The sequence below is a fragment of the Dipodomys merriami genome, unplaced genomic scaffold (genome assembly GCF_024711535.1).
Source record: "Dipodomys merriami isolate MVZ:Mamm:240054 unplaced genomic scaffold, mDipMer1.0.p SCAF_64, whole genome shotgun sequence".
Lineage (NCBI taxonomy): Eukaryota > Metazoa > Chordata > Mammalia > Rodentia > Heteromyidae > Dipodomys > Dipodomys merriami.
In genome coordinates, this window is record NW_027206224.1 from 3,956,591 (window position 1) to 3,977,154 (window position 20,564).

At 44.9% G+C, this 20,564-nt stretch overlaps 1 protein-coding gene across 4 annotated transcripts; it reads right to left on the bottom strand.

Annotated features, from left to right (window-relative positions):
• Positions 1-178: 178 nt before the first annotated feature.
• On the bottom strand, positions 179-19,776 carry LOC138815450 (chemokine-like factor). 4 transcript variants are annotated; one of them, XM_070004879.1, is made up of 5 exons: positions 19,562-19,776; positions 16,215-16,373; positions 13,612-13,707; positions 2,305-2,403; positions 179-432 (listed from the first exon to the last, which is right to left on the bottom strand). In XM_070004879.1, the coding sequence occupies exons 1-5, from the start codon at positions 19,649-19,651 to the stop codon at positions 310-312; spliced, it is 567 nt and encodes a 188-aa protein (XP_069860980.1). In that variant the 5' UTR covers positions 19,652-19,776; the 3' UTR covers positions 179-309. The 4 variants fall into 4 exon arrangements, with proteins under 4 accessions (XP_069860980.1, XP_069860977.1, XP_069860978.1 ...); XM_070004876.1 differs by lacking the exons at positions 13,612-13,707; positions 16,215-16,373; positions 19,562-19,776 and adding exons at positions 4,370-4,528; positions 9,187-9,650; XM_070004877.1 differs by lacking the exons at positions 179-432; positions 13,612-13,707; positions 16,215-16,373; positions 19,562-19,776 and adding exons at positions 441-565; positions 4,370-4,528; positions 9,187-9,651.
• Positions 19,777-20,564: the final 788 nt, after the last annotated feature.

Sequence of the window (20,564 nt, forward strand, 5' to 3'; positions counted from 1 at the left end):
GGCAGAGGTTTCCTGCTGGTTCTAGCCGGGTCTAGCCAGGTGGCTTCGGTTTGAATCTGCCACGGGCTGGCTAGGCAGCGTCCTGGGTTGGGGTCCCCCCCACCATAGTTGGTGCGCGCAGCCCCGCCGAGAAGCCCAATGCGACTTGTGGAGAGCAGGCAACACGCGGAAGCAGAAGTGTTCCCAACTAAGCAGCCCTGATTTTATATGGTCACACGGGAGGCCGGAATGGGTGACAGGGAGAGCTCAGTGGTGCGTGGGTTACAAGCGCTGGGGGGGCCATAGGGGGCTGGGGAGACCCGCCCTGCTTCAGTTCATCTTGAGCAAGGTCTTTGAGCTTGCCTTTGTCTGAGGCTCTTTCATCCGCCTCATCCTCCTGATGACCCCCAACGCGTCCAAGCAACACAGGATGGCCGCTATGAGACACAGGTTCTGTCAGACGCAGGGGCATGCGCGGGAAAGAAAGGCTGGGTTATGTCAGGCGGGATCTGGGCCTGCGCACACAATGTCTCCTGTGCAGCTCTGACCTTCCATTACCATCCTGGGTGCTGCAGGCCTGTTCCGCCTTTTCCAGAGAAAGGAATTTGGGAAATGGGTGGTTGGGGCTGGGGGAGGTTTTGGAGGCTCCTGGCAGTGGTGATGGTGGTGGTGGTGGTGAAGGGCTCTTGGGCTGTATTAGAGGAGGATGGGAGGGCCAAAGGATGCTGGAAACGTCAGCCTCGATCTCTCTCTCTTTATGGGTGCTTAATTCCTAACTATCTTTTCCTAAGTAGTTCTTGCCTCGGCTAATATGTGAGCTCTCCAAGCTGGAAGGGGCTCTGTGCCCAAGCACTGAGCTTGGCTTGGCATAGTCCAGGAGAACTGACAAACATTCACCCATTATAGGATTAATTCCCAAAACTTCAACTCTGCCCGAGTGCTGGTGGCTCATTACCTGTAATCCTAGCTACTCGGGAGGCTGAGATCTGAAGATTGTGATTCAAAGCCAGCCTGGGCAGGAAAGTCTGTGACTCTTTATCTCCAATTAACTGCCCAAAAAATGCTGAAAATGGAACTGTGGCTCAAGTGGTAGGGCACTGGCATTGAGCAAAAGGCTCAATGAGAGCGCCCAGGCCCTGAGTTCTAGCTCCAGGCTGACACAAAAAGAAGCAAAACTCTTCAATTCGTTTTTTTTTTTTTCTGATGAATTTCTGTCAGCATTGTTTAACTTTTTGAACCAAAGTTCCATCTTTCCACTCCTCTCATCTTCCAAGCACTCAATCTGCCTGTTATTCTGTTCTTCCATGTGAGATAGGGTTGAATCTCAGCCCCTGATTCAGGACAGGTATTAAACCTCAATTTCTACATCAGTAAAACCAGAGACAGTGCACTCTCTTTTCTCTCTCCGGGGGTCTGAACTCAGGGGCTTCTGGTTGTTAGTCAGGTGCTTTACTTTAGACATGTCTCCAACCCTTTTATGAATTTTGGTTAGTTTCCAGGTAATGTCTCACATTTTGCCTGGGTTAACCTCAGGTTGTAATCTTCCACCTACAGCCTCTTATTAGTTGGTAATCACAGGCTTGTATTACCACATCTGGCTTATTGAGATATGGGTGCTATGGGTTTTCCCTAAACTTTTGTCCTAGCTAGACTCAACTCTTCCAATCTCCACCTCCCAAATAGTGGGTATAACAGGCATGAGCCACCATGCCCAGCCCTTCACTGTCTTTAAAATACCACCTTTTAGTCCGGAAATGTCAAAATCCTATTTGTAGGCATAAAATAGCTTGCTGCAATATATATTTTTTTTTTTGGTCGGTTGTGGGACTTGAACTCTGGGCCTGGGCACTGTCCCTCAGCTCTTCAGCTCAAGGCTAGCGCACTACCACTTGAGCGCCACAGTGCCACTTCTGGTTTCCTAGTGGTTAATTGGAGATAAGAGTCTCACAGACTTTGCTGCCCAGGCTGGCTTTGAACTGCGATCCTCAGATCTCAGCTTCCTGGTTGGCTAGAATTACATGTGTGAGCCACTGGTGCCTGGTTTTGCCGCAATATTTTAAATATAGTGTATACCATTCTCAAAAGAGGTTACATGGACTCCTGTTTGTTTGCCTTTTTTTTTTTTTTGTACTTCAGAGAATACATATTAGGGTTGTGACTTTTCATGAGCTTAAAGTCTTTGTGGCTTCATATCATTTGACATCACTACAAAAACAAGGGGAAGAAGGGAGTGGGGATTTTATTTTGTTAGTGATGTAATGATGGTCTGCAGTTTCCTTTGTTAGAGTCTTGATCTGAGATGGTGTTACTAAGGTCTATACTTACCCCTCCAACATAGAACAAATGCCTCCTTCCCTTCTCTTGAATTGTCATCATGGCAACCACTAAAAGGAATATAGTTGAAATGAAACTGTTCATAACATCCTGTAACACAAGAGTTGAAAATGGTAAGGTTTGCATGGAAATGTAATATTGGTATCATATTTTAATTTTCCAGGTTATTAAGGATGGATACCTTTTAAACACTTTCCTTCTTGGCACTGGAGGGGCACAGTTTCTACATTTTTCCAGAGATATGAGTTTTTTGATTTTAAGGTCTTGGAATGTATTGTCTATAAAAATAGCCTTACTTTCATTTTTAAAAATTTGACTTTTCCTCTGCTTTTTTTTTTTTAATAAAAGGGCACAAGAAGACATTGAATGGTCTAAAGACCCAGCTAAAGGATTTATTTTTCTATGTGGTACTGGGGTTTGAATTAAAGGCTTCACACTTGCTAGGCAGGTGTTTCTCTATGTGAACCAAACCTCGAACACCTTTTTGCATTTGTGTGTGTGTTTTGTGGGTGAGTGGGTATGTGTGCCAGTACAGGAGCTTGAACTCAATGCCTTGTTGCTCTCCCTTAGCTGTTTTGTTTTGTTTTCTGTTTTGGCCAGTCCTGGGGCTTGAACTCAGGGCCTGGGCACTGTCCCTGAGCAACTCTACCACTTGAGCCACAGTACCATTTCTGACTTCATCTGTGTATGTGGTGCTGAGGATTTGAACCCAGGGCTTTGTGCATGCTGGGCAAGCACTCTATCACTGAGCCACATTCCCAGCCCCAGCCCTTAGTTTTTTTGCACAAGGTTGGCACTTTACCACTTCCATTTCTGGTTTTTTGGTAGTTAACTGAAGATGAGAGTCTCTTGGACTTTCCTGTCTGGGTTGGTTTTGAACAGTGATCCTTAGATCTCAGCCTCCTGAGTTGCTAGGATTGCTGGCGTGAGCCACTGAGGCCCAGCTCACATTTGTTTTAATGTAAAACTTCCTTCGAGGGAAGGAAGTAAAATTTTAGATTGGCACCTTACAGATTTAATTCTATTCTTAGATTCTGAGTTCACATCCCCCAAGAAACACACATCCATCTGAAAAGCAGGCCTGATTTTTCAGGAGTGGATTTTTCTGCTGTTAACTTTTGATGTTTTCTGAGACAACCAGAATTGGGTCTGCCCTACTAACTGCAGGTGTTCTTCCTGTTTAGGTCAGCAAGTGAGGAGTCCTAGCATGGAGTGTGACATGCCTCTTGAAAAGGCTGTAATGTCTTATGTTTTGGTACATGGTAGAAAATACTGGCATGGGCACGTGGAGCAGGGTTGGTGCGGATCAGAGTTGAGCTCTGCAGGCTCAGAGAGAGGTATGCTTATAGCAGCTTTGTGAGAAACTTCAGACTTTACTTAGGATTGTGTAAAACTAGATAATCAGATGTGAATGAAGCCAGGGGACAGGGGCCACTTGAACCACAGCTCCACTTCTGGTTTTGGGGGGTTAATTGGAAATAAGAGTGGACTTTTCTGTCCAGAATTGACTTCAAACCAGGATCCTCAGATCTCAGCCTCCTGAGTAATTAGGATTATAGGTGTGAACCATTCTTGAATACACATAAAAGGGAAGACGCTTACAATCGATTAGGGTTCTCCCAAAAGATTTCCTACAACTCTGTTATGTCAGTGTTTGCATTTAGGAAGATGTCTGTCATTGTCAGAGTGCTATTTGAAAAGTAAAAAGCCTGAACTGTTTGACGACCACTGGCTGAGAAAATGTGTTCACTCATTGAGTATGAGGATTCAAGTTTTTACCAGAAGATGTTAAAAAGTAGCCTGTGATAATGACACAATGAGTTGGGCTTCATATTGAGCCTAGAACAGGTGTGTGTGTGTGTGTGTGTGTGTGTGTCTGTGTGTCTGTGTGTCTGTGTGTCTGTGCATGTATGTTGGCTTTGCTGTAGACAAAGAGGTTCAAGTGACCTTTCCTGACACTGGGCTCTCCCCTAGAACTGGGGTAGCTCTCCATCATAGCTCTGTTGTGTCCTTATCTAGAGAGAAACTCTGGTGAATTATAAAAATGAACACTTACAAGTAAAGGCCAGTTTAAACAGATGAGCAAGTGTTGAAGAGTTACCAGATATACTAAAATAAAGAAAATGACGATGAACACTTCCTGAACTGTGATTGCTATAAATGCTTGGTGGGCCTGGCCAATGATGAAACAAACAACCGCTCCCACCACAAGTACCTGCAACAGAAGAAACAGGGTTTAATGCACATGGATATTTGAAAAATAAATGCTGATGCTGATGGCTTATTCTTGTAATCCTGGCTACTTACAAGGTTGAGATTTTGACTTGAGATCGGTCTAAGTTTTAAAAAAATGTTTGAGAGAACTCTCCTTAACCCATAGCTGGATGACACCTGTTATCCTAGCCATGTGGGAGTCTAAGATTGAGAGTACCAAGATTCCAAGCCAGCTTGGGCAGAAAAGCCCACAAGACTCCATCTCAATGGAAGAGGCTGGTCGGTTGGTACACACCTGCCATTTCAGCTCTAATGGGAATTCTAAAATAGGAAGACCATAGTCCAGGTACATACCAGTCCAAATATATGCCTGGACAAGAAGATAGACTCATCTCAAAACTAAACAGCATGCAATAGGGCAAGAGGTGGGACTCAGTGGAAGAGAGCCTGCTGAGCAAACATGAGGCCGTGAGTTCAAACCCAGTATTGCCAAAACATAAGAAAATGAGTAAATAAATAAGTTGTCAAGCCAGGCACTGGTGACTCATGCCTGTAATCCTAGCTATTCAGGAAGCTGAGACTTGGGGATTGTGGTTTGAAGTCAGACTGGGCAGAAAAGTCTAAGACTCTTAAGTCCAATTAATTACCAAAAAGCTAAGGAACAGCACCTATGCCTGGAGTTCAAGCCCCAAAATTGATATCAAAAAGAAACAGTCAAAATGTAAATTTGCTTATATGATATAATTGCCCATTTTATTTTGCACCTAGAGTTTAATTTTAAAATTTATGATTTTAAGCAGGTAAATAATATATGCAAGTGATAAAATGTTGCACAATATAGAAATGTTAAAAAAAAATTCTGTGTTTTTCTTTTCCCCTAGTTTGTCTCCTGGGAGGAAATTGCTATTAATAGTTTCTTTTTCTTTTTATTGGTCATGGGGCTTCAACTCTGGGCCTGGGTTCTGTCTCTGAGCTCTTCAGCTCAAGGTGAGTACTCTACCACTTGAGCCACAACACCACTTCCATTTTTCTGGTGGTTAATTGGAGTTAAGAGTCTCACAGATTTTCCTTCCTGGGCTGGCTTTGAACTGTGATCCTCCAATCTCAGTCTCTTGAGTAGCTAAGATTACAGGTGTGAGCCACCAGTGCCCAGCTAACAGTTTATTTTTCTAGAAAGAAGTCTGTACACATACACAGCACAGATACATTGGGGTACAGCCTCTGTTTTCTTTCTGCCCTAACAGCGGCTGATTATCTTAACACCATTTATTGGGAAATGCCAATGTTTTCCTGCCTTCTAACTAAAATCCAGCCACTATTGTATACTACATTCTTTGATGTATTTGGAGAGATGATTCTTTCTTATTGAATTGTCAGTTCCTTCTCTAGTGCCTTTATTTTTGTGCCTGGGGCTTGAACTCTGGGCCTAGGCACTGTCCCTTAGCTTTCTTGCTCAATCTGGTGCCATAACTCCACTTCCAGCTTTTTGCTGTTGAACTGAAGACAGGAATCGCATAGAATTTCCTGCCTAGGCTGGCTTTGAAGTTCTATAGGAAATAATTTCATTTATTTATGAACTCAGTAGTTTAAATTGTCTTCTTCCTAGTTGTTTACTTCCGATATTTTAGATTTACAATCACATCAGTTGAAAGAAATGATATATTTTTACATTTTTTTATTTTATTTATTTTGAGGTAGACTCTTCCTATTTTGCAGAGGCTGGCCTTGAATTCAAGATCTTCCTATCTCAGCCTCTTGACTGCTGGGATTACAGGTACATGCTACTTAGCCTGGCTTCTATTTCCTAGTTGTGATGATTTGGGATTCTACAAAAGCTACTGAATAATAAGTTTTGTGGGCATCTTTCTTTTCCCTCATTTTCATGGGAATACTTCTGATGTTTATTTAAAGATGATAAGGACTTTTAGTTTGAGAGGTTAATTTCTCTCTCTCTTTTTTTTGGTGGTTGGAGGGTGGTTCTGGAGCTTGAACTTTGGTCCTAGGTGCTGTCCCTGAGCTCAGCTTTTGTGCCCAAAGCTAGCTCTGTACCACTTGAGCCACAGCTCCATTTCTGGTTTTCTGATGGTTAATTGGAGATAAGAGTCTCATAGGCTTTCCTGCCTGGCCTGGCTTTGAACCTCAATCCTCAGATGTCAGCCTCCTGAGTAACTAGGATTAAGGGCCAGAGCCACTAGCCTGTATATAAATTATGAAATATCTATATATTCCCCTCTTCTTCCTCTTTTTGGTATGAACTATATACTGAATTTTATCACTTTTTTAAGCTCCATTAGATCTTACCTCATAATTTTCCTCCTTTTATAATATGGTCATTATTTTAATAGAGTCCTAATGCTAACTCATTCTTATTTCCTCCTGGTGATATTATTAAAAAACATATTGGTAAAATTTTCTGATGTTAATTTTTTTCCATACTAGGGATCTGACTCAGGATCTCAGCCATGCTAAGCACCTGCTCTACCACTGAGCTCCATTTCTAGTAAGTGTGTTTGGTACAAGTAAGATATAGATTTGGCCAGGCATCAGTGGCTCACGCCTGTAATTCTAGCTACTCAGGAGGCTGAGATCTGAGGATCTCGATTCAAAGCCAGCCTGGCATGAGTGTGTGACTCTTTTCTCCAATAAACCACCAGAACACCAGAAGTGGTGCTGTGGCTCAAGTGGTAGAGTGCTTGCTTGAGCTGAAGAGCTGAGGGACAGTGCCCAGGCCCAGAGTTCAAACCCCACCACCAACTGAATTTTATCAGGGCTGTGTGTGTGTGTGTGTGTGTGTGTGTGTGTGTGTGTGTGTGTGTGTGTGTGCATGTTTTGGTTTTGAGGTTGAACTCAGGGCCTGAGTACTGTCCCTGCATGCTTTTTTTGCTCAAGGCTAGTACTCTACCACTTGAGCCACAGCTTCACTTCTGGCTTTTTCTTTTTTTGTGTGTGTGTGTGTGGGGGTGAGTTAATTGGAGATAAGACTCATGGACTTTTCTGCCTGGACGTGTTTTGAACTCTGATCCTCACATCTCAGTCTCCTGAGATTATGGGTGTAAGCCACTGGCACCTGGCATGATCAGGTTTTGATACCAGTGTTTGACTGACTTTATAAAAAAACAAATTCAAAAATGTTTTTCCTTATGTTCTCTGAAAAAAAAATTGAGTAGTGTCAGGTTTGAATAGTAGTATCATGAAGGTTTGAATTTTTAAGCTGTGAGAAACTCTGGGCCAGATTCACTTTTGAAAAATACTCCATGCCTATTGTTCATCTTTCTTCTATGCTTATATATTGATATGCTCAGATCTGTTGCTATTCTACGATCAGTTTTGGTCATGTATATTTTCCTAGAGAGTCGGCTGTTATTCGGACTGAGATCTTTGCCCTGTTGCCTGTGTCTGTCATTATATCCCATTCTGTTTTTTAACTTCAAACATGTCCTCTCTCCCCTTTTCCCCTGTATTATATTGGCCAGTAATGTATCAATTCAAGAGCAGAAGAAGAGCCTGACAGGCAATCAGGGGAAAGGCCCCCTCCCAGAGGATGTGCATCCTTCACCATGGCCTCGAGCAGTCAAGTATGCAGGCCCCTAGACACCAATTACCATTGCCTTGCATCAATCATCACGGCCCATTGCCCCTGGAACACTTGCGCATGCCCCAGAGGTGTGCAGGGGAGCAGGCATCCTGTCAGAGGCTAAAGAATGCACGGAGAGCTCTTGCAGGCTGCCCAGAGCCTCTGAGTTGATCTGGAGATGGATAGGCAGGCTGTCCAATGATTTTAAGAGTCATATAGTTCTCTCCTAGAGACATCTTATTAACCCTTGTACCCCAGAAGGTGCCCACCCTTGGGATCTCTGGTCTAGCAGGAGTTCTGCTTATCTTTTTCTTCAGTAAGTCTCTGCCATTTTACTTCTCCCCTCTGTGTCCATGGACCCGTTATTTGAGATGATAAAGATGAGAGATCTCATCTAGGGGCTATAGTTTTTCAGTTTCAATTAGGCTTTTCAACTTTATTTTCCTGTATGGCATTACTTGGTCCTCAACTCAGAGCCTCATGCTTGCTAGGCAGATGCTCTGCCACTTGAGTCATACCTCCAAGCCCCCTTAATAAATGTCTTTGAAATGGCAGCTCTTGTATTGATCAAGCCCACCCTTTGTTTTTAAATTTACACATTTCTGCTACAAGTATCATTGATTCCCTAATTTCCTAGAAGAGGAAAACTTGAGAAATATAAGAGAGAGATATTTGCCAATCACCAGTGGCTCATGCTTGTAATCTAGCTACTCAGGAGGCTGAGATCTGAGGATCATAGTTAAAAGCCAGCGGGGGCAGAAAAGTTCATGAGGCTCTTGTCTCCAACTCCCAGCAAAAAGCCAGAAGTGGAATTGTGGCTCTTAAGTGGTAGAGTGCCAGTGTGAGCCAGAGGCTCTGAGTTCAAGTCCCAGTACTGTCATGCACATGCACGTACACACACACACACACACACACACACACACACACACACACACACACACACACACACACCTGGGAAAAAGGGAGGGCAAGTAATGGAGGCAGAAGAACCGTGAGTGAGTCATAGAATTATTTCCCTAGCTGGACCTCTGGACCGCAGTCGTTGAGGCCAGGCGACCCTCCACCCGTCCAGCTACCATCCTCACCATCCTCAAAATCTTCAGGATTCCATGGAGAGAGTATAAAAACGCCTTGCAGCTGTCAGTGTATTTTTCCGGAACCTTGGTGCGATGCATAGCCCGATTCATGGCGGCTTCCTCCTCTGCTGTTTCCTGGGGCTTCCTGGGTAGGGACTCCCTAAATTCTTCATGCTCTGGCTTCAAAGAATGAATGGACTGCGGGGAGTGCCGGGAGGGCGCCTCGGGCCGGCTGTGCAGCGAGGGCGCACTGTGGATGGAGCTCCCCGAGCGCTGAGAGTCTGCAGGAGCCGATGTGGCAGGGAACGCAGGGGGCTCCAATGGGTCCAAGTATCCGGAATTCATGGTGGGGCCGGGGGTCAGGGGGCCTGGCGTGGGCAGGCTGGCTCTGTGACTTCCAGCTGGCGCCCAGGCGGTGGCTCTCGCCTGGGAAGGGGAACTAGCGCCGCGCCCCAACGGCTGCTGGCCACCCATCCCGCGTGCGCCCTGGTTCTGGACGACCCCCCCCCCCCCCCCCCCGCCCAGGACAGGACCACGTTCCCCGCCCCCCTTCGTCCCCCTTCCCCTGCTCCACCGGGGGAGCTCAAAATCCCTGCATCCCCACTCGGGCTGAGGAAGCAGTTCTGAGTCACTGAGGGCTGTCTTGGGTGTTTCTACCCCGCCACAGGCTCGGGGAGCAGATTCCTGCCCCCCCTTTTTCCCCCTCCCCCCAGCTCTGTGCTCAGTGTCCCCCCATTCCCAAGCTCCAAGGAAGTTTGTGCCCAGGGTTCGCAGATCTCTGCCTCCAGCTCCCACGCTGAGATTCAAATGAGAATGGCAGAAAATGTAGGGAAGAATAAAGAAATTATATTTAATCCTTAGCACCAACTAAAAAGGAATATAAAAAAAATCACAAAGCGTTGTTTTGGTCAAATGTTCATGTCTTTTTCTGATAAGGACCACCAGGATTAAATAGAAGTTTCCGGTAAATGAGGGCACTGTCGGCCAGACAGCACACCACCGTCAGAAGACCAAACACCTACAAAGGAAGACACACTGGTCACCGGCTTCTGTCATTCATGCAGTTTAAAGTGGTCTACCCACCCGATTGCTACCTGCTGGGGTCCTGACACCCTACGTTAAAATGGGAAGAGACTTTGCAGGTCCTGGCCAAGTTTCCCCAAACCTGCCTACACAAAAGGAAAGGCAGGAAAAACACTGAAGTGGTATGGGCTCTGAAATACTTTGTCTCTCATTGGTATTGGGCTTGAACTTTGGGCTTCAGCACTCTACCATTTGAGCCACAGCCTTTTGGTAGTTAGCTTGAGATCAGCCTCTTGTAGACTTTCTTGCTCAGGCTGGCTTTGAACTGTAATCCTTAGATCTCAGCTTCCTGAATAGCAAGGATTACAGGCTAGAGTTGTGAATATATTCTGAATATATTCTTTTACGGCCGACTGACCATATTTGGTTATCAACATTTCTCTTCCTAGTGTTTAACTGTTTGATTTCCCTATTGCCAATCAGGTGATAGGGCCAAAGCTAGCGTCAGCTGGGTGTGATGGTACACGCTTTGTACTGTAATGTCTGGGTATTGCAAAACAAAACAAAACAGAGCCAACAGCAGCTCCAGATGAAATCATGGAGACTACAGCTGTGGTCAAAGCTCTGGAGAACAGGAGTGACAAAATGATCCAAAGCAAACTTCAAAGGTCTTAGGACAATAAAATTGGGGTAAGAGGAACAAGCTATATTTATATTCAGGGCCTTTAGGAATTCTGATGGTTGAGCGCTGATAGGAGCTAGGTTGGAGAATGGCATTCCTGGCATGCCATTCAGTTTGACAGAGTACCACTACACAGTGCTGGACGCTGTAGGCAGCTCTGTTGGCCTGGGCTGTGCGGTCAGAGCAGCCATCAATCTACAAGGCCATGTGTGTTGGAGGCAGGCAAGTGGGGGAGATGGACTCCTATTGTTCCAGCTTCAGTGAGCTTTCAACATGTCTGTCTTCCTGGCTCCCAATCCGCCCTTTCTACCCACTCTGAAGCCATCTCCTCCTGGGTTCTGACTGATCCTTCTAGGTCTTTGGCATTTCTGCCCATTGCTAATTCTGTTTCTGGGAGCTTTGCCCCTCCTCCGCCTTGTGTTGTCGGCTGTGGGCCAACTCTGGGCCTGGGCGCTGTCCCTTAGCTCTTTAGCTCAAGGCTAGCACTCTACCACTTGAGCTACAGTGCCACTTCCGGCTTTCTGGTGGTTTATTGGCGATAAGTGTCTCATGGACTTTCCTTCCTGGGCTAGCTTTGAACTGCGATCCTCAGATCCTCCTGAGGAGCTAGGATTATAGGTGTGAGCCCTTGGTACCCAGCAGCTTTCCCCTTTTCTTCTTCTTATTTTTGGCAACATATTAATTCCACTGACAGAGAGAGGTAGTGGGACAAAGACAGTTCTGCAAAGGGCAGAATTGTCAGTTACACATCTATAACTCCTGTTAGGCTCTAAGCAACTTGAGGACAGACAGGGCTCATGCCTTATCTCAGGATTCTCTGAAATGAATATGGGAGTCACAGCCAAGTGATGGAAGACTTTCCAAAAAAAAGAGCAAAATTGGGCTGGGAAGTTGGCTCAGTGGTAGAGCGCTTGCCTTGCATGCATGAGGCCCTGGGTTCGATTCCTCAGCACCACATAAGCAGAAAGAAAAAAGCCGGAAGTGGTGCTGTGGCTCAAGTGGTAGAGCACTGGACTTGAGCTGAAGAGCCTGAGGGACAGCGTCCAGGCCCACAGAGTTCAGGTCCCATGACTGGACCCCCCCCCCCAAAAAAAGAGCAAAATTGATTTTACTAATCCATCTCAGTAGCTCAATATATCGAAAATATTGTCGCTTAGTATGTCATTTGGGATAATAAAGTTAATAATGAGGTGGTTTTACGTTCTTTTGTGGGGAAAGGGAGACAGCAAATTTTTAGGATTCAATGTGTATTTTATACTGAAAGCTTATTTCAATGTAGACTAACCACACCTTACATTTCAAATACTCAGTAGCCACATATGACTGGTGTTTATTCCTATCAGATAGCATAACTCTACTTTCCCAGACTTAATTTGAACGAAAAGTTCTATGGCCCTTCTTTCTTCATAGCAGACAAGAATAAGATTTTTAAAAACAAGTGGAACAAAAATGGAAAAAGAAAAACAACAGCTGGGTGCCAGTGGCTCACGCCTGTAATCCTAGCTACTCAGGAGCATGAGATCTCAGGATCACAGTTTTAAGACAGCCTGGGCAGGAAGGTCTGTGAGACTTTTATTGCTAATTAATCAGCAAAAAGCTGGAAGTGGAGCTGTGGGACTCAAGTGGTATAGGGCCAGCCTTGAGTTTTCTGAAAAACTAAAGGACAGTGCCCTGGCCTTGAGTTCAAGCCTCAGTACAGGAATACAACAACAAAAACTCCAAAACAACAACAACAACAACAACAACAAAAGAAACAGAAACAAAACAAAACAAAACAAAAATAAAAAAAACAGGAGGTTGTCGGGTGCCGGTGGCTCACCTCTGTAATCCTAGCTACTCAGGAGGCTGAGATCTGAGGATCACAGTTCAAAGCTAGCCTGGGCAGGAAAGTCTGGGAGACTCTTATTTGGCACTGTGGCTTAAGTGGTAGAGAGCTTGCCTTGAGCTGAAGAGCACAGGGACAGTGCTCAAGCCCAGAGTTCAAGCCCCATAACCGACAAAAACAAAACAGTAGGAGGTGATAGGAAATGTTTTATTTCAATCCTTCACATCAGAACCTAAAAAAGGCAAACAATTCTGAACTGCAGAAGAATCAGGTTTGAGGAAGTTGATGGTGCTTCTTTTCTAGAACTCTCCTGAACAATCCTCTAGTTACCACGCTTCCTATTACACTCCCTTACTGTAAGGACATCTCTTAGATTCCACCTGAAGAACTACTAGATGGTTTGTCTCACCTAAATAAGGAATCCTCAAGTTCTAGTATGAAATCATGTCCTTTCCGGTTAATTAGGGCATGAATTCATTCAAACAAAACATTCAGCTGAGCCGGGCACCAGTGGCTAAGCCTGTAATCCTAGCTACTCAGGAGGCTGAGATCTGAGGATCGAGGTTCAAAGCCAGCCCGGGCAGGAAAGTCCATGAAACTCTTATCGCCAATAAACCACTTAAAAACCGGAAGTGGTGCTGTGGCTCAAGCAGTAGAGTGCTCGCCTTGAGCTGAAGAGCTGAGGGACAGCACTCAGGCCCAGAGTTCAAGCCCCACGACCAACCCCCCCCCAAAAAAATCAGCTGGTCATACTTTATTCTGATACCCCTCCCCCTCCCCCCTCCCTACCACCCCCACCGCCCAGTGAAGAATAGAGGAAGGTTTTCTGCACTTGTATCTGTGTTTCAAATAAGTTGCATTCTGAGCAAACCCAAAGAAAGAAACTAGGAAGATTTTGACTTACTCCTCCAAGGATGGTCAAGGTTGTAGTTTCTGGCAGCAGAGCCAACACAGATATGATGACCATGAACAAAGTTGTTACCAATGAGTTGATAATATCCTAGAAACACAGAAGAGGAAGGTCAGCTTTACACAAAGGCTGCCCGCTTTCCAAGGGCTGGGCATGGAACTCAGTGATACAGCACACAGCGCTATCACAGCGTGTGCAAGACTTTTTTTTTTTTTTTTTTTTGGGGTCCGGTCGTGGGGCCTAAACTCTGGGCCTGGGCGCTGTCCCTCAGCTCTTCAGCTCAAGGCTAGCACTCTACCACTTGAGCCACAGTACCACTTCCGGCTTTTTTCTTTTTACTTATGTGATGCCGAGGAATCGAACCCAGGGCTTCAGGCATGCAAGGCAAGCGCTCCACCACTGAGCCACCTTCCCAGCCCCTGTGCAAGACTTTTGATTTCTAGCAAGAAGAAGAAGGAGACAGAGATGGATGGGAAGAAGGAAGGAGGAGAAGGGGAGGAAGTGGAGGAAATAAGATGAACAAGCCAACAGGCCATGTTTAAAAAATCCCAAAATTAAGTGTTAGTTTTCTCAAGACTTTGAAAGTTCTATTTTCTTTTTCTTTTTCTTTTTTTTGATTTCAGTCCTGGGTCTTGAACTCTGGGCCTGGGCATCGTCTCTGAGCTCTTCAGCTCAAGGCTAGTGCTCTTCCATTTGAGCCACAGCACCACTTCTGGTTTTCTGGTGGTTAACTGGAGATCAGAGTCTCATGGACTTTCCTGCCTGGGCTGGCTTTGAACCGAGATTCTCAGATCTTAGCCTCCTGAGTAGCTAGGATTACAGGCGTGAGCCATGGGCGCCTGGTTGTAGCTGGAGGGAGAAACTCATGTGCTTAGGAAAAAAAGCAATGTGTTATAGAGAAGGTTTAGGGTCCAATGGGTACTCTGGGAAGTCAGAATGCTTCTTTTTAGTAATGTAACAGAAAATATGAGGTAGTCTGCATTGCATGTCAAACAACTTTAAAATGCAATTAATAAAACAAAATACTATGCCCTTAAAAGGAAAAAAATAGTAATTTCAGGATAAACCTCTGCCAGTTGTTATTTTTTATTAATGAATTATTATTTTGGTGGTATTGGAGTTTGAATGCAGGGCTTTGCATTTGAAAGTCTTTTTTTTTTTTTTGGCGGTAGTGGGGCTTGAACTCTGGGCTTGGGCGCTGTCCTTGTGTTCTTCAGCTCAAGGTGAGCGCTCTACCGCTTGAGCCACAGCACCACTTCCGGTTTTCTAGTGGTTTATTGGAGATAAGAGTCTCATGAACTTTTCTGCCCTGCCTGGGCTGGCTTCGAACCGTGATCCTCAGATCTTAGCCTCCTGAGTAGCTAGGATTACAGGCATGAGCCACTGGCGCCTGGCATGGGGCTTTGCATTTGATACACAGGTGCTCTACTGCAAGCCACACTTTGACTTTAGTCTCTTTTCTGCACTGGCTGAGGTAAGGCCTGGCTTCCTGCCTGGGTGTGCACCTGAACTACAATCCTCCTATTTTACACTTCTTGCCATAGCTGGGATGACAAGTGCACATGACCATGCCCAGCTTCTTTCATTGAGGTGGGTTCTCAAAAGATTTCTCTGCCTGGGTTGTCCTGCAATAATGACCCTCCTTATCTCACTCTCCCATGTGGCTAGAATGACAAGCAAAAGCCACTACACCCAGCTCACAAGCTTTTTTTAAAATTCCAGACTGGCCTCAAACCACAATCCACCTTCTCTCAGTCTCCCAAGTAGTTAGGATTACAGGCATAAGCCACCAGTGTCCCATCTCAGCCTGATTATTTCTAATTATCTAGTTCATTCATTTAATATTTTCTCCAAATGAAGCAATTTTCACTCTGAACTGTGGTTTTATGAGGTGCAATTGACATTTTTATTTCATGTCATCTATGTTTGCAGATAAATAGGCAAAAAGGAATTAAAGCTAGAAGACTAAACTTCTAACTTCTGAAATGTTAGAAAAGCAGTTATTAAAAAGGAAGTAGAGGGCTGGGAAGGTGGCTCAGTGGTAGAGTGCTTGCCTTCCATGCATGAGGCCCTGGGTTTGATTTCTCAGTACCACATAAGCAGAAAAAGCCGGAAGTGGGACTGTGGCTCAAGTGGTAGAGCGAAAGAGCTGACCGATAGTGCTTAGGCCCAGACTTCAGGCCCCATGACTGACACACACAAAATAAATAGGAAGTAGAGTGGGGCACTGGTGTCTCATGCCCATAATCCCAGCTACTCAGGAAGCTGAGATCTGAGGATCACAGTTTGAAGCCAGCCTGGGCAGAAAAGTCAGTGAGAATCTTATTTCCATTTAACCACCAAAAAGCTAGACGTGGAACTATGGTTCAACTGGTAGAGTGTGCTAGCCTTGAACCAAAAAGTCAAGGACAGTGCCCAGGCCCTGAGTTCAAGGACTCGCAGCAAAAAAACCAAAACAGAGCATATTAGTAGAGAGTACAGTTTGTAAGCCAATCAGAGACCACCTAAAAGATTTAAGGAAACCAAAAAATAGAGTTTATTACAATGGCTCAGCAGGAAAAAGTAATTTAATCTTAAGGATGAAACAGAATACTTACAAGCAAAGGCCAGAATAACCAATTCATCAACTGATCAAGTCTGAATATATATAAAATTATGAAAAAGGAAACAACAGTGACTTCAAATCCAGTGACCACGATATATGGTTCAGGGGCCTTTGCGATGATAAAGAAAGCCATCGATGTCACAGTTACTCCCTGGAGGGAAGGAAAAATGTGATTTATTCAATGACTACTAAATACAAGCTTAAGTGTGTCAATGATCATTATTTATTTGTCTAGTTATTTATTTTGTGGCATTGGAGATTGAATCCAGGGCCTTGTGCATGCTAAGTAAGTATTGTACTGAGCAACACAATGCCCAGACAAAAACAATCACTCCTAAAGCAACTAAATTGGTGTCCCATCTGCACACACATATAAGAAAACATGATTAAACAGATGGATCCTGACTTCTCTTTAGAGAACAAGGTATGTGTTTTAAGTGACACTATTCCCATGTCTGGTCTCTTTCTTTTTTTTGGGGGGTCCGGTTGTGGGGCCTGAACTCTGGGCCTGGGTGCTGTCCCTCAGATCTTCAGCTCAAGGCTAACGCTCTACCACTTGAGCCACAGTGCCACTTCCTGCTTTTTTTTTCCTTTTTGCTTATGTGGTGCTGAGGAATCGAACCCAGGGCCTCAGGCATGCAAGGCAAGCGCTCTACCACTAAGCCACCTTCCCAGCCCCCCATGTCTGGTCTCTTGACCCCTCTCCCCCCCTTTTTCTTTTGCCAGTACTGGGGCTTGAACTCAGGGACTTCATATCTTGCTTGGCTTTTTTTGTTTAAGGCTAGCTTTTGTTTAAGGCTCTACCACTTAAGCCATATTTCCACTTCAAGCTTTTTGCTGGTTAACTGGAGATAAGAACCTCATAGACTTTCCTGCCAACGCTGGCTTTGAAACCCTTAGATCTCAGCCTCCTGAATAGTAGGATTACAGATGTGAACCACTAGCACCTGGCAGGAGTCATTTTGACTCTTCTTGTCTGCTTCATCAGTAAATCTGGTTAGTGTTCCTTCCAAATTACAAGTTGAATATCGCTCTACTATGAAATTCTGGAATGTTCCAAAAATCTAAAGTTTTTTTTTTTTTTGAACTCTGGGCCTGGGCACTGTTCCTGAGCTTCTTTTGTTCAGGTCTCTACCACTTGAGCCACAGTGCCACTTCTGGATTTTTCTGAGGAGATAAGAATCTCACATTTTTTCTTCCCTAGGCTGACTTTGAACCATGATTCTCAGATCTCAGCCTCCTGAGGAGGCTAGGATTATAGGCATTAGCCCCCAGCACCTGGACAAAATCTAAAGTTTTCTAAATGCTGAAATGACACTATAAAACTCCACACCTGACCTCGATTTGAGCACAAACTGTCATGCGCGCACAGAATTATTAAGAACACTGACACTATTACTTTTCAGCTATGTGTTCAAGGTATTTATAAAACAATGCTATAAAGGAATTTTGTGTCTAGATTTGGGTCTTATAACTGAGAAATCTCATTAGTTATATGCAAATGTTATAAAAATCTAAAATACTTATCTCAAGCTTTTTGGATAAGGGGTTTTCAACCCATATATCCCAAATGTAACCACTTATCACTTGCTATGCTACTAGTAGCCACTAGGTGGCTGTTCCCAGTCACAATCATCTCTTGCTAAGAGTCCTGCTAAAGCTCTAACTGGATTGAGTCTAACTTTGTTCTAATCTCCTGTCCCTCAGCACTGATCTACTTACTGATAACATAACCTCAGGTATACATTTTTCTTCTTCTTCCGGTGTGAGTCAGATTATAAAATCCTACACTGCTTTATCTCCACTGTGCCTCTTGTTCCTCTTTCCTAGTTCTGCTTCTAAGCTTCTAGGCTTATTCATTCCCTCCTCACTACATTACTGTTTTCCTCTGCTGTAAACACACTTACTCCAGATTCTCATTGCTCACACCACATCCCACTCAGCCCCCTCTGTTCAGTTCAGATACTACCTTCACTGGACTCAGCCTGATCACCTATTCCTGCCACAGGCAGTCTTCCCCTCCAACTCTCTCCTCCTTTATCCTCTCTTACCTGGCCTTCTGGAATACTTCATATTTATTGTTTCACCCCTCCCCTTCCCTCCCAATACGCAAACTCCACCAGGGAACTGCTGCATTGTTCACTGGTATCTCTCTTGAGCCTGGAATAGACCTAAGAATTGACAGGCACTTACTAAATATTTCTGAATAAATGAAACTGTTCAATTTTTTTTTTTTTTTGCCATTCACTGTAGAAGTGGGCTGGCATTTGCCTCCAGGCCTTTTGTTCAGGAAAATTTAAAACTCATTTTTTTCTCCAACTTTGTTCCTAACTCTTCTTTATGTTACTTGGACATATGTCCTTGTAACATTATCTACTTCAACTTCCTCTTTCACAAGTCAACTCTTCCAAACACAAAACAGACTTATTTTTTCCCTTCCTTTTGAGTTTTCTTCAGTTATTTTAAACTATGTTAGTTTCTACCTCTCTAACTAGACTAGCTTTTGCCTCCTCCCCACTCCCCCACCAATAATGGCACACTTTCTCCTAACCTCTGTTCAGAACTGACTGCACTGATGCTGGTAAGTGTGAACCGTTAAAAATAGACAGTTCTCCTTTTTTGTGTGCTTGTTCTGGGCTGTACCAGCCTTGAACTCCATCATATCAAATGTTCCACTTAAAAGTTTTCTTTGTTGCTTTATTTGTCCCTGCCTCATGGTATAACCCCTGTTTTCACTGTATTTGATGTTGGTATAATTTGGGGAGGGGAAGGAAAAAACAAATTGTTTAAATAGGGATACAGGAGGACCCATTGGAACAATGAGATGTACAAGACGCTATGTCGAAAAACAAACTTTACAACTTTGGGAGGGGTGGGAAGGGGAAACAAAGGAGGAGGCAACAATGCTTGGTAAGAAATGCACCCATTACCTTGGTCATGTAATTGTAACCACTCTGTACAGTATTTTCACAATAAAAAAAATTAAGAAAAAAATAAAGTATGGGACCACAGCATCATCACAGATCCTGCGAGCTTTCTTTCTTATCTAGTTGGCTTATCTGATGCCCGAGGGCAGCTTGCCTTCGTTGCCTGGGAGATAACCTGGACACCGTATTTGTGGGTCCCAGAGAAAGCCGTTCAGAGTGCGTCTGATGAGTAGTACCCCCCAAACTCTCTGAAGGGGGGACGGTGCCCAATGGCTTATCTTCATTCTCCCATCCCTGGGGTGGCGGTGGAGGGCAGGTGGGACCCCTCGGAAGCCGTGGATAAAAAACCCAGGTTGACAGCACTAGAGATCTTGGGCTCTGCCCGGCCCTGGGTCCCAGCCCTGACTCTTACCAGCCGCAGCAACTTTACGTGGCCTTTCACGCTGAAGCAGAAGGGGCGGTACCTTCCCTTCACCCGGCTGGTCTCCGTCGTGCCCATCATCAGCCGTGCTCCTCCACACTAGGCTGCGGGTTCGAGACTCGTGCGGAGATCGCAACCGTCAGGGCCACGCCCAGCAGCTGCTCTAAGTTTCAGGGTCTTAGACGCGCGCTCGCTGGGGGGCGCATGCGCTGCCGGGCGCTCGGTGTGTTCCACCCCTGCGCACGCGCCCCGCCGTCTCTGGCAGGCAGGGCGGGGCCCTGTTGCAAGTTTGGCTGCGGTGGAGCGCCCCAGCCGCACGCAGCCTTCGGTATTAGTGATTGCTCAGAAGCTCTGAGGTTGGGAAATGGTGGCAGGTTTGGGGGAGGGGATGGCGATAGGTTAGGGAGGGAGGTGCAGGGAAAGTTGGCCCACACCTTGGATATCTCATACCTGCTTAGGATTTCCCTGAGTCTCCCGTCTGCTGTGCAGGAGTGGCAGGCTCCCCTTGGCACCCTCTGTCACATAGTGTCCAGGGTGGCAACAGCTGGGTTTTTATGTCCCGGGTGGTTGAATTTAGACTACTTATCTACTCCAACCCTGGCTGGATTTGTTTTTTCACTTCGGCTCTTATTTTAATTAGAACACAATGAAATCAAGATACAGATCTAATTTGGTATCTAGTCAATAAAGAAGGGACAGTGGGACCACATCGAGGAAGGGAAGGTGGAGCAATGATCAACAAGTAATGTACTCTTTGCTTTGCTCAACTGTCACCCCTCTGTACAGCATCTTTACAATAAAATTAAAAAAAGAATTTATTCACTAATGTGTAGTATAATTTTACATGAATTAGTTCATGTGAATGGCAAAAACTCAATTAAAAGCTTCGCGGATACTTTTTAGATACTTCACTGGCTAAATGGTATTGATTTTCATAATACTGTCCCTTAAATCTTGCCCTTATGTTTCAACTAGACATCCAAAAAATTGCAAA